Source organism: Haliaeetus albicilla, chromosome 10, assembly GCF_947461875.1.
Source record: "Haliaeetus albicilla chromosome 10, bHalAlb1.1, whole genome shotgun sequence".
NCBI classification, from domain to species: domain Eukaryota; kingdom Metazoa; phylum Chordata; class Aves; order Accipitriformes; family Accipitridae; genus Haliaeetus; species Haliaeetus albicilla.
Genome location: NC_091492.1, coordinates 34,160,874 through 34,175,093, shown reverse-complemented (window position 1 = coordinate 34,175,093; position 14,220 = coordinate 34,160,874). Strand labels below are relative to the sequence as shown.

Genomic DNA, 14,220 nt, shown 5'->3' with positions numbered 1-14,220 from the left:
ACAGTTTTCAATACACAGAATTAATGAGAGAAAGCATAAACCATGTCAGGCAGAAGTCAGCCATGCTACTTGAACACACAACTGAAATGTACTCCATTACTATGGTGATTTTTCCACTTGATGGGTGCATATCTCTTTCAGTTTTGCAAACATCCAGACATGGCCAGCTACTATGATAACACTATTTGGATGCACAGAAGGCTTTATCCAGTGTTTTAGGATGTCATTGTTGGCTAAGGCACGTTAAAAATAGGAGATCTCACATGCAAGACACTTTCTTGCCCATGGCATGTGGCATTCATTCCGTGGAGGTGCCTCACAAAAAAAGTCACTCTTTTTAGCACTTACCGTTCCAGGGCTGAACTGAAAGCTGGTGAGAAGCAGGATCTGAGCCACCAAGACAGCAAAGGACAGATTGGCATGGATATGATAGCGCTGGTTGCGGATGGTGCTGACAGACCTGGCAGAAGACAGAAAGACACATGAATAAAACGGTATTCCAAGAAGCACAAACGTATTTATGAAATATCAGCAAGCATTTTGATTGACTTTTGCTCATTCATTTGGCAGGGGGTTATCAGGGTGTCTTTTGAGCACTCCTTCCACCAGGATGGAGTGGTACCTACCTAACTTCCTTGATATTCTGCCGCCATCCTGAAGGCAGCAGAAAGACTGATTTGCACATTAACTAGCTCTGCTAATGACTTGTGACAGAATATTAACAAAGGGCTTGATCCTGAATGGTGCTGCACCGTCAAGGAAGTCCGATCTGCGCCTCGCAGAAAGTATACTGCACCTTGCACCATCTAGCCCACCCTGTGCCACAGAGTTTCTGGTTTTATTTTGTTGATGTTTGCCTGTATTAGAAATAAGGGAACGGGAAAAGACATTGGTTACGATATTGAATTTACTATTATCAGTTTTTGAGCACAGGAACTAGAGCTACTTATACGGATGGGCAGTGCCTATCTTGACAGAGACCTGACCTTGATTACAGCATCATTTGAACATCTCTCTCTTGGGTTTGCAAAAACCAGCTGGAAATCTGACAACAACGTGCTTTCCTGGGAGTCTTCTGACCTCGTGTTTCTGTTCTCATCCAGAAACAGGAAGTAGAAAACAAACAAAAACATTTATCTGAACGTTTCAGGCCTTTTGCATAATTTTATTCTTCTCTCTAAAAAAAAGAACAGTACTAGTGATAACAGGTTTTCTGTTTCAATCCCTACTGCCTGCCAGCCCCTCCAATCGGCTTGAATCATTTCAGGAGACCTGGACCATTTGGCTGTGTGAACGGCAGTGCTTCTTCCACACAACGGTAGGCACTCCCGCCTTTTTGTCCTGTCACACTGGATGGTGATGACTTTTGCAACTGCTGGTGACACACGGTGCGTGCCCCCTGCAGCAGGGTGACAGAGACGACAGTGCAGACGACGGCTTGCTGTCAGCCCTGCGCTTCCAGCACTGCTGTAGCCAGTGCTTCATTAGAAGGGAGTGAAGAGGGAGACAACAAGAAGTATCAACGTCCTAAAAGTAATTCCAAGAGACAGGTTGTGCTGCCTGGTGCCAATGGCTTTCTAATAAGGAACTTCATGTAGTCGCAGACTGGAACATCATTACCCAGAAGGCAATCAGAACTACCGTCCTGGGAAGCAGCCGTCATTGCCAGTACGCGAAGTAGCAAAGAACTTGCCAGATTCCTCTCCGCTTACCTCATGGTCATCTAACACTACATTGCAAAATTTCACTTCAGCTGTTTAATGAGGCCTCGCTCTCCAGCGAAAACCTAATCAAATTATTTTTAATTGGCAGTTTGAATGATCCTGTATGTAGGTGGGGTGCTTAACCCTGTGTCAGTCAGCTGGGTCCAAGCTCTCTTTCCAAATCTCCCGTTTGCCTCCAGTTTCTTGAGTTTTCAGCCCCGCTGCAGCAATACCATCTCCTTTTGCTCCTTTTTCCTTTCTAAAGACTGTAACATCCAGGTTTGCACTTTGACAAAAATGGAGCAGATCATTCCCTTTAGCCTAAACACGCCAGCAGTGCAATGCCAGATAGGCAGATGTTGGACTTATTTAGAGTGGATTTTACCATGCGTTAGCACTTAATCCAAGTATGACCAACACAGACCTTGAGACTTGGAAATAATACGGGGTTTGGAACAAACAAACATTGCAACTGGGTTTCAGCAAGCCCTTTTTCCTAGAAACTGGCCTCTTAGCAGGATGTCCAAAAGACATGCTTAGACACAGAAATCAAAAATGGAACTTCTGCGTAGGAAGAATATGGTTTAGTGTGCGAGAGGAGACAAGAATCCCCGTCCTCGCTGTGCTCCCAATCTGCTTTGCAACCTCAGAAAAGTTACTTCACCCGTTGTCAGGTTTTCTAGTTTTTATTTAGACAGAAACCTCTACGAAAGCTTTTTCAGAAGTGTTTGTATCAAGCCTAGCTGGGCCTCAAACTCAGTTGTCACTGCTGGAATATAAACAGGCATAAAGACCCTAAAACTGCCCTGTGGCAGAAACCTTCCCAGCGCAGAGATCCCTCGAAGGGGCTGCCGTGTTACAGGCAGGAGGCTACAGAGATCCAGAGGATTTAAACATAAGCCATGGAGTGAATTTCACGCTGCCTGTAGTGTCCTTCATCCTATTAAAGCAACACATTAGAAAAGTAGCCTAACAGAGAACGGCAAGATATTTGAAAATAAATGTGGATTAGATGATGTAATTGCGTACAAGCTGTATGAAACAGAAGTGAGGCAGCTAATGTTGACCGAGCCTTCCTTTCTGGGCATACCTTTATAAACACACTGCCTTACAGACAAGACAGTTGAAAAGCAGAAAGAAGTACTGTTTGCACACTCCAAGCAATCCAAAGGTGTATGTAGGGGGGGAAGAGGGGGTGATCCTGCAGTCCTTGTTCATCTTGTACTTGCTCTGATCTCCAGACCAAGCCTTCCTACAGTCTCCTTGCAAGATTCCTGAACTATAGCAAAACATGGAGAGTTAAAAAAAAAAGTCCAAAAATCCCTCACAGGATGGAAATAGCTTGCTATATAAATACCACCCCATTTCAGGAAATGGAAGCAATTTAGAAATAACCAACCAACTGTTACAAATACATGTGCAGAATCTAATTAAGGAAGGTTGTAGAATTAATAGCCTTTGTTTTATCCTGAGCACCTGAAGGGATCCTAACCAGTGGCCTGAAATGCACTGCTTGGCTTGCTGCACAGTAGTTGCTCAGCAGGTATTAAGTTAAAATTACTCACGACAATATAGCAAATGTGACCAGCGTGATCGTCAAGCAGAAGATGGACAGAGCGCAGCCAATGTAAGTGATGGAGGAGAGGGCCACCTGGTGTTCTCTTGTTAGCTGTACACAAAGGAAAAAAAAAGAAATAAAAACTATTAATTGATTTATTACACTACAGAACCACAGGTCAGCCCCCCTGCACATCACGTTTCCTCCTCCATCCGCCCATATATAAGCTGATGTTCACAATCATTCGCTGCTGGTTCTAACACGGGAACTGAAGAGCCAACTCCAAACTCAGTCGCACAGCCAGGGCATCCACCTGCCCATGGCATTTTGGTCATCTCTTTTATGGCATAAATCAGTATTTCCTCAGAATGTTAGTTTCTCTGCTGCTGCGATATCGTCAAGCCTGAGCTTAGAGCGTCTTATTGGGCTGCACAAACAATGTCAGCAATGGGATCTTTCACAGCTCACAGGGCACTTTGCTAATGCTCTCACGCTGCAATAATTTACATCATTGTGCAAATACCAGAAGTGCTTCACAGCAGTGAGAACTGACACACCAAGGTAACCCATAAATCACAGGCCATTTATAGCCCACTTGTTTTGTTTAATGCATCATGTTTTCAGTGCCTGTTGAAGGAGCTGGACTGACATCTGCAGAATAGAAAACCACAGAAAAGACCCAGCATGAGAAGTCAGGTTTTAAGCCTCCCATCTCAGGCTCTGTTTTTATCTACAGGCACCTTTTGTAAAGTAATTCAATTTTCATGAACATTTGATCCGTAATTCCATAGTGCCCACCACCAGGATCTATGTTAAAACCTGGGTAGATTCAATGGGTAAGGGACAGTGTGTTTTGATCATTCATCCTAAATTAATCAGAAAGTGTGCTTTAATTTTCCATGCAAGTTCTCATGAAAGAATGACAAAAAAGCCACACCCAACAAAGGGAGCCAGGCAGTATTAATATATAATAAGTAGAACAGAGCTAGGCAGGAAAAAGTTTTCTCATCTCAGAAGAATTTTCAAACATTTTTCCTGACTTGAATTTGGATAGAGTTGACATTTTCATAAACTGAACATTTGGGGGGAAAATAAAATGTGGTCAATCAAAAAGTTTAATTTTGATGCTTGAAATACTATGTTTTTATTTCAATGTCTATTCACTATAAATTAAATTCCTAGCTGAAAACTCATTCTAAATATTTATTGATTCTGAAAAATACTGAAAGGAATAATATATTTTCCAATTTTTTTACAGTAACTCTATCTAATAAAAAATAATCCTTTCTCACAGTTTGGGATTTTCTATTATTTTCCCCCCACACAATAAAAATTCCCCCCCAAACAAAGTATTTCATTAGAGATTATCAAACCAAACAGTTCTACCAATAAACTTCCCATTAAAATTTCTTTTAAAGGAGAGAAATAACATGCCATGTGGTTATGAGGAAAAAAAAATTTAAAGATAGACAAAAATGATGTGGTTTATATGTACATTTTTCTTGTAATTATCTGCCAAGAGTATCGGCTCACGTGCAGTAAGTTTTACAGCAGAATAGATTGTGGCTCGCTTAGCAATCTGAGAACTATTAAGCGATGCAGCAGCAGCATTGAAAGACAACTGTTGCTATGGTGTTACAGTTCCTAGGAAATATGATGCAGCTCTTTAGTATGTTTTCTCTTTCAGCCAAAGACACATTTCTTTTCCCTGACTTGGACAGCATCAATTACAGAAACAAAAGGGTTCTGTGTGCTGGACCAGCTTAAAAGGTCCATATAATTTCTACAAAAGAGCTCCTATCGTCCCTCATCCCCTAGAGAAGCCATGTATAGCCATTCTTCACAGATTATTCCTGTAATAGGAATAACTTGTGTGGTAAATTGGACGGTTTAGAAGTGATTTCCTCATCAGGGATATTCATGTCCAAAATGCATGGACCTTATTTCCTGATTGCTCCAATACACATCCCTTTCTCTTGCTACAGGTGGCTTGCAGTTCTACAGAGGGAGGAGGGGAGCAGAGGAAGCTTTTCCAGCTTCAAGTCACTCAAATAAGTATTTCTCAGCAGTTCAAGGCTTTCTTTCACTCCCAACACCTGCAGCCAGAAAATGTTCCCTACAGAGGTCAAAGCTGCTCAGTGCTCATTTAGATTTACAGTGGTCTATCACACTGTTTGCACTGGCAAAGGCGGATAAGATCTGCAAAAGAAAGGTAATGTCTTTCTATCACATACAAGTACAGAAGATACAGGGGATCCATCTAGTGGAAATGGGCGAAAATCAAAGCCTTTGTTTTTTCCATAATAATCCAAGAGAAGATAATGATCACACAAACATCTTTTTCTAACTAATTTCTATCATAATTAACATGCCTCTAAGAAAGTCTTTCTCTGGGTTTTAGCTCAGTCTTCCTCCAGAAACCTCTGCAGGGCAAGACAAGACATGAATCAAGGTCTCCCAAGTGGAGCCTGTATGACTTAGAAATGAAAAGGGGAAAAAAAAAATCCCTTATCAACAAAATACAGAAGATTAATTCAAACGTAAAATAACCTACATAGGTCCCTGCATCTATGAACTGGAAATTGTTCTTGCTCTGGTAAACGCAACCAAAATTTGATGATGCTTTAAGAATGACGCTCTTAAATCAGCACCCACATCAGTCTGGTAGCGATGATTTCAAAAGCAACGTCACTGTAGTTCACATTCTCATCTTGCCTACTGTGAGGGACAGGAAGCCTGTAGGTAGTTTTGAACCATTTTTGGTTTATTAAGATGAAGGTGGAGCCTGCGATAGCTGTTCTCGAACCGAACTGTCAAGTTGGAGGGGTACAAGAGAGCAGTCCCTGTCTACAGCAGCTCCAGACAGTGAAACCAGCTCCTTTCTGTGGGTGATATGAATTGCAGGGGGAAGGATACAGCAGGAAAAGAAGGCCTGGAATGATTTCCAGGGTGTGGTGCCTCATTTCTAAATACAGGTATATGGTGCGGGAGTGAAGAGAACCTGTATTTAAAATATCAGGTCTCTACTAACTTCTCACAACCCAGCTGTTACAACACAGCTGGATGTTGTGTGTCTGTGTTCACATTGTAAAGGATAACAAGCATGCAATTTTTTAGAAATACCTGGATTGTCAAAGCATTGTGCATCATCAATTAAGAAACAGTTTCCTATAAATTCCAATGCTCTGATATGAGCCGATTTCATCTTATTTCAGCTTGTCTTTTTGAAAATTTTCAGACTTCGTTCATGACATGGAATATAAGACAGTAATTTGGGATGATCTTGCAGTCAGCATAAAAATGCTAATCAAGCTGTAATGCTATTACTAAAGAAAATCGCATTAAAAAGTACCAAATAAAACATTGAGCAATCTGTGAAGTAGTCCCAGGAGCCTGATTCTCACGCTTGTCCCAATTTACATTAAATTATTCTTTTCTTCTAAAAGGTTTTGCTTCTTTGAGTTTATACGGTCGTTCTCTTACTCTGCAGCGAGCTGAAAAGCTAGGAAACAAGCTCATGCAGTCATGAGTGTTAGTAATCAGGAACACTGAAAGGCAGATGATTCTCAGTTTCACCTTTGACAGACAGTCAAATCAAAAATTCATATTCCATATAAAGCTCCCACCCTTTTAGTTTAGGCTGTAACACCCTTTACCTTGCAAGTGTCGCTAATAGCATGGACAAAGATCTGATGGTTTCAGTAGTTACGTCCATCTGCAATATTATAGTCTATTGTCTTACCCTCATTCTCCCTCATAAAAGTAGTACATTGCTCAACATTTTTATTTTGGAAACTTGCAGGCAACCGGATGGCCTGAGAAATGATCCTGGAAAGATACCAGTTCAGACTCCAAATATATATTTTTCCTTTATGATGTTGTTAATAACAAAAAAAAAAAAAAAGAGTGACATCTAACTCCTCTGTTTAAAAATAACTGCACAGGAAGATGAAAATATAGTATTATAATGGGATGGTACTTTTCATCTCTGGGGTATCTGGAAAAGGTCAGTTGAGGCTGAAAGACTTGTTCAGTACATGTAAAATTGTTTGATCTGTATCTAGAACAGAAAATCTACTTATTTACGTAACATTAATGAGCAACTGTATATACAACACAGCAAAACAACCCATCAAAAAGCTAGATGGGCTACAGGAACACAAAATAGCAATGGGTCAAATCAGAGCATCTGTCTGGGAAATACAGGGCGCTCTCTGCTCAGTGTCCCCTTCCAGGCATCCCCTTCTTTTGTGTGAAATTTGCACTCCCGTCCCTTTTTCTCATTATCCATCTCTCAGGCAGTTGACTGCATGTTTTCTGCTTTGCAAAGAGGCTACTTTTGGCTTTCTCCAGAGGAAGGGGTATTTTGGGGAAGTACTAGTCTAAAATTTTCTTCTTTACATATTGCAAAATATCCCTCTATCTCTGTCTTTAGAGGCAACACATCAGAGAAAGGGCTGAGTTCAAATACTTAAGGTTTGTCATAGCTGATCCTGAAAGGATTTGTCCGTATACCAAATTACAACTTCACAATTCAGCCATCAAAAGCAGTAATTTCATTGTCTAAACTACTTTTGAAATCTCCTTTCTGAAAAGCAGTTCATCTTCTTCCCAAAAAAGACAAGTTCTTGAACCAAAAATTGTTTCACAGCCTTAAAAAGAGAGGCCTGCAATCTAAGGACTATATCATACCTATCATTTGTATTTTACTGTTACTTACTGGTAGAACACAGAATGTGGTATTTTTTCATGTGCTTATATAGTGTATACATTTTATGAAACCAAAGTTATTTGTTTACTGGTGGAAATGTAAAACATGGCAATTGTATTTTGCCCTAAGTCCAAACATAACAGCAAGTTATATTTTACTGTCCCTTTTGGTCAGCTTTCCATCTCAAAGAAGCATTCCTACCATGAAGTTCCTTACAATGATGTATGTTTTTTACCCTGTTTATCAAACCAACTGAGATCTGCCACGAGACGATCAGCCGCTGGCCTGGGCTGAAATCTTCTCTCAAACCCTTCTGCAAAGGCTTGAAACGATATCTTATGAGACATTTCTTTGGGGGAAGGGAAGGGAGGAGATGTAGGAGTGAAAAATTAAGGCTCAGCCAACCCTATTGAAGCTGCACCTTTAAAATGCAATCTGAATCCAATTAAGAAAAGGATGAATAATTAACTTTGGCAGCCTGAGTGTTTCAGAGACATTAAAACGCTGGCCTTGGCTGATGAAGCTAATGGTTTTAATTGCCTCCAGAAAGGCTGCTGAAATTCAATTTCAGTCCAGTGAGGCCTTTATTTATATATTAAACAATAATAACAATACAAATCTCTGTTTTCCTTCAGCTTGCCAAGCACTTTGTTAGGTACATAACATTATGGTTTTTTCAAATTAACATCTGTGTTTAGTTCAGGAGGCTCAGTCTACTTACCGAGAGCGCAGGAACAATTTTGGTGGGGCCATACTTAATGGCACTGCACATGCTCTTCTCACAGAAAAAAAAAAAAGTCTAACTTAATTCAGAGACTTCTTTTCTCAAGCCACAATGTATCAGATACCGCAAGTTTAGAGAAAAAAGGCCTCTGAGAGTCACGCTTTGCAGTGCAATCATCTTTATCAGCCATTTCCAGCAGAACTGCTTTTGAATTCCCATTCTCTATTAACTCCACAACTCCTAGTGATCAGCAATAAAGTGCTACAAAAGGGGCTTTTCAGGATTAAAGGTATGTTTTTGTACAGCCAGCCCAGCCTGGTGGCTGCCTATTTAAAACTTTTCACTGTGACATGAAAAATTTAGAGTTTTCCAAAGATCTCTGCCAAGGTATTAATTAGTATTTTTAAAAGCCCACATCATCTTTTAAAGTAGTTCTGGGCAAATGTCATCAAACAGTAGGTAATCTGCTCATTATAAATCGCATGCAGCAAGTTTTTAGTTCAAATGAAGCCTGAAGGAAGCATGGCAGGGAGGAAGGACTCAAGTTGTGAAGTGGTACAATAATGAAGTTTGGGGATCAGAAAAGCAGTTATTTGCAAGTTCTTCCTCATAACTCTGTGTAGCACTAAGCACTGTGGTTTTTCTGCCTTCATTTCAGGCCTAAGACTTGCCGTATTTCTCAAGAAATGGCAAATGTGATATTTACAGCAGACTATCCTCTGTGAAACTGAAAACTGAAGGAGCTACTTTTGCCCATACACCTAAGACTTTCACATCTGTTTTCTACTTTCTGTTCCAGCAAGAGCAGACTCATCCTATTCTCCAATTAACAACCAAACCGAAGTCCATCGGAGAGGGCTACGAGGAGAATAAAACCCAGCGTGGGTCCAGCAGGCTCTTGCAGGCAGAGAAATGATGGTCTCTTGCCAGGCTCTGAGGCGGAGAATTTTCAGAGCAGTTGAGGATAATTAAATACCCAGCTCCCAGTAAAATTCAATGACAATTAGTATGTCTACCTCCCTCATCCCAGGCTTGGGCTTTGATTCAGAAATGTCCATTTCTATTCAGGACTGCATTTAGCTGTGGCTTGCACCGCAGCCAAGAGTCTCCAGGTATCCAGCCCTGAATTTCCCCTACAGCGCGCTTTAGGGAGAAAGCGCATAAAAAGGCCAATACTGGAGACAGACTGAACTCAAGAGTACAGAGTGACTCCGTTTAAAGATATTCAGCAGAGAACAGTGATGGATAAAGGTGCAGTATCATAACATTTTTATACTGCATGGGGAAATCCTTTAGTCAGGGAGAAGACCTAGCTGCCAAATGGCTCAGTGCTTTCATTTTCACTGTAGAAAGGAAGCCTATTTTATTTTGTTAAGTATTCTGATTAAAATAGAGTCCTGTTTCATGCTCCTCAAACAAAAGAGTTCTTTTGACCATTCTAGCACTCTTAAATATTTGTCCTGTTCCAAAATAAAAAGTCATTTTTTATTCTCCTCTGCTGAGTGAAATTCAGTAACTGCCAAACAATTCTCTAAGGAATTTGAGGGGTTTAGTCTCCTGCAGCATTAGTCCAACTTTTCCCATGTAATTCTATGGGATTAAGGACAGAACCAGAAAGTCTCCTATTTCCTCCCATTAAAATCGACAGAGCTGTACTGGCATAGGAATGGAATAGCAAAAGTATGAACAACGGCTCTGAGTTAAAAATCAAGATGAGTGCTCAATTTTCAGGAAAGATGAGCATGAGCATAGGAAGGACAAGAAATATGATGCACAATCATACTGTGAACACATCAGCGAGATGTGTTCCTCCTTGGGGACAACATTCACTGCAATAAAATGGAGGGGGAAGTGGAGAGAGTGAGAAAGAGCAAAGAAAGTTTACAAAGCAATTCTAGAATAAACACATAGGCTGATTTGTCTTTGTTCATCTGATGGGTAAGGGCTGTCTAAACTGTCTGTAGAGATCTCTTCAGTTAAATAAACTGGTGATGGTAAAAAACAAGGACCAAAAAAATTGCAATGCCTATCCAATTTTTAAATATGCAACACAAAAGAAAAATTACTGGACTAAGGCATTATTCTTTTTATGTTTCCAGCAATGAAAAGCATGCTGAGAAAAGTAATTATATTAAAATTACAAAACAGCAGAAATCGGAGAATCCCACGTTATTTCCATTTCATTGTCCTATTAGAGTGTATAATCTGAACCTCAGCTGGCTGAAAAATTTAAGACAAAAAGTTATCATTTCAGATTGTTATTTTAATGCCCCCTGAGCGCAATGTTTGATTAATAACTGCAATATTGGATTTAGGAAAAGAATGCTCCAAACTTACAAATTACACACCTATCCCCCATATTTTTAAAGCATTTCACAATATTAGGACATTTTCAAAACAGCCTTTATAAACAGGGATAGACGCATTTTGTTCTGTCAGCCATACATCGTCAAAACTTGCTGTCAAACTCAGCTCTAACAGTGAAAAATAAAATAAAAACACACATTTTGCCCCAAAGAAGAAATTTGGGATGTCTTTCCTGTTGTAAATAGAACCTCACAGCCAAATCCGCAAGCCTTTTCAAAATCCTGGGCTCCCTAAAGATGCTGTGGATTGTCTCTATAGCTCCAGCAGCAAGATCAGACATTCTTAAATATTTTTCCCTTTATAAACGCTTCTCTGCTTTCAAGGCCATTGGTAGGCAGCTTGAACTATATTGATTGATCCTCCCTTCTGAATTATGGAACAAGAGCTACAAACAGGATGAAAAACAAAGTCATTTCTAGCTTTAGAAATGCAGAAAATATGTTTAAAAACCCGAACAATTTCTACCACAGATTGTACGACAGTATTACTTTGCTGGAAATGTCCATCCACATGTGAACTTTATACTAGTCATTTTTCTACCCTCACAGTTGGAAAAGACAGAAAGAGGAAAAAACAGGAGAAAAAAGCCCCAAAACAATTTAAGAGAATGGTCTAAAAGCCATAAATATTACAGTTGTGACCCACATTGGTCACCTGGGGGAGGGGGACCCGAACCTCAACTCTATTTTGCTGTGGAAGACAATGAATTCCCCTTTAAAATGATTTTTGAACTCTGGGTCCCCAGGTGTCCACCATCCTTTTGTTGAAATGACATTTATGTGGCAGATGGTACAAATAGCCTGGCATGCTTTGTGGTTGTTGGATCACTATAAAAATAAAAACTGCCAGATGGCTGGCATGTTTCCTGGCAGGAGCATAGGGCCCCACTGACTGATGAGAGGAAGTAAAGCTGCCCAAAATAAAATAATAGCGTCTGAATTTTCTTTGGAGTTGAAATGCTTTTGAAATGCAGCTTACTCCATGTTAGGTTTGATTCCTGCTGTCTAGGAAGCACCTTGTGACGTCCCTCTGTCTGACTGCGCTCACGTCTCTCCTTTGGATTTCAGCCGTGCCCCCCGCCGCGGGAACGGGACCTCCGCCTCCCCCAGCGATTTCCCCTCCAGCGGGAGGTACGGCTGGGTGCTGGGTGCAGGACATGGCGTTGCAGGTTGAGATGTCCCCAGGCTCTGCGCCAGCAGAGGATGCCTGCTTGAGGGAACATCTCATCTCCCATCCGCTGCTGTTCCTGTCCAGGTTCAAGCCTGCAGCACAGCGGAGGACTGTTGTACTACAGTACTACAAGAAAAGCACCACAGGGAGCGTATCACCCTGCGTGCCCTCTGCTTGGACTTTCTCCAGAAGCAGCAAACAAAAACCAGTGTAAACACATCCGACTAAATGGATTATGTATTTTTCCTACCGCAGCGATATTAAGGCACCATTGTCTCCCTAACTATAACATTGCAGGGCAGCTGGCAGTACAGGTTTGTTCTGGCTGCACCAGACGAAGCAAAAGCTGGAACGCTGTTCTCTGGATCAAGGAAGGAGAAGGACAGACACGAACCCCCAAGAGTGCAGCTTTAGCAATGATTTTCTATAAAGGACTTTTTTACTCTACCTCAGTTTCCCCCATCAGAAAGAGAAGCTTGGTCAGCGCAAGGAGTTTCCCAGAGGAGGGGTACACAAATTAGTTAATAGCTGCACAACTACTCTGAACGTCCCACTGACACGTTTTGTTGGGGAGATGCAACTGTAAAATTCTCAATCTTACTAACTTGATCAGAGTTGTGAAAAGACTTCTCAATAGAGTTTCCAAATTCTGACTGTGTGCTGACCTTAATTACATCCATGCAACTTCACAAAGGTAATCAAGGGCTGGCTGAAAAGGAACATTCTGCTCATCTTCAGTCATATTTTACCTTCAATTAACTTATTTATTCATTTAAACCAGTTGATGATCACTAATCTCCAAAACTCCGAATAAATACTACCATTTCTCAAGTTAAAACCGACATGGTAAATGAATCTCAGCAAGCAAGCATGAATTTGGGCCAGCCGTGATACAGACATAACAGCAGAGTGATAAAGACACAAATAATTTCAGCATTCCACATGGGCCAATTCATCAGCAGGCTAACAGGTAAGTGCCAGGCTGACATCTGAGCACCACATGGTTGCAAGTTTTTCCAAGATGGTTATTTCATTCCTGAAATAAACTTGTTACAACTGTAAATGCCCTGCATCACTGAAAGCAGCTAAACTGCATACATGGCTCTCAAGCTAATCAGCAGTATTGTTCGTACCATTCTTTCACAATCACTGTGACTTTAGTGCGTTCTAGCTCTTGCTGAAACTAATATAAAATCTGGATTAACGTTCAACTACACTTGTAATCTGAGCTCGGATTTAGCTAATTCACAGCATTCAAAGTTCTTTTTTTTTTCTTCCACACACTGCTGTATAGCACACAGATATGAGTGGAGGTTCATTTTTCACATTTAAGTTAAAATTCCAGAATTTAAAATTTTTCTTTGTGACTTCTCTCTTTCAATTTCTTTCTCTGAAATATTGGAATAAAAATGCTTTTTCATCTCAGCTGATTTCAGTCTCTGGAGATTACTTCCAGCTGGCATACAGTAGAAGAGTGTATGAATTAATCTAACCTGTTTTGAGTAAAGATCAAGAAGAAAAATCAAGAACTCGCAGCTTGTTCTTAAGAACTTTCTTGCATTTCTATGCTCCCTGGAAATTAGACCCACCTGACAGTTTGCTCCATAAATGTCTAACAATTTGTCAGCATTCCTCATCTCGCAATACTTCAAGTATTCAAGAGAAAGCACCGTCAGATGTGAGATATCCTACAATTTTGTTCCTATGACTGTCTCACCGAAACAAAATGAAATCTATGTGAGACATTGTAATTCCTCCCCAAGCCAGGTGCGTAAATTATTAACATAGTCCTGTACCTTATAATAAAATTGCAATAATAAAGAATCTTGAGAATACTTAAAGGCCTTTATGCCCACAAGAAATGCACAAACTGTGTAAATATACATAGAGATCTGCTGGATATTGGTGAAAGCGTGAAAATGAACTGGACCAGTACTAGCAGGAAGGGAGGCACTGGGGCAGGTCCACAGTGCGTCAAAGTTGACAA

The 14,220-nt window shown here is 40.6% G+C and overlaps 1 protein-coding gene across 2 annotated transcripts in view; it reads right to left on the bottom strand.

The window, feature by feature from the left end:
• Positions 1 to 14,220, bottom strand: part of ADGRD1 (adhesion G protein-coupled receptor D1) — a 159,207-nt gene that overhangs the window by 54,584 nt on the left and 90,403 nt on the right. For both annotated transcript variants that reach the window (XM_069794917.1, XM_069794918.1), the window contains 2 exons: positions 3,269 to 3,372; positions 349 to 460 (listed from right to left, as the gene is read on the bottom strand). In XM_069794917.1, the coding sequence (XP_069651018.1) occupies positions 349 to 460; positions 3,269 to 3,372 (216 nt within the window). The remainder of the gene's footprint in view (positions 1 to 348; positions 461 to 3,268; positions 3,373 to 14,220) is intronic.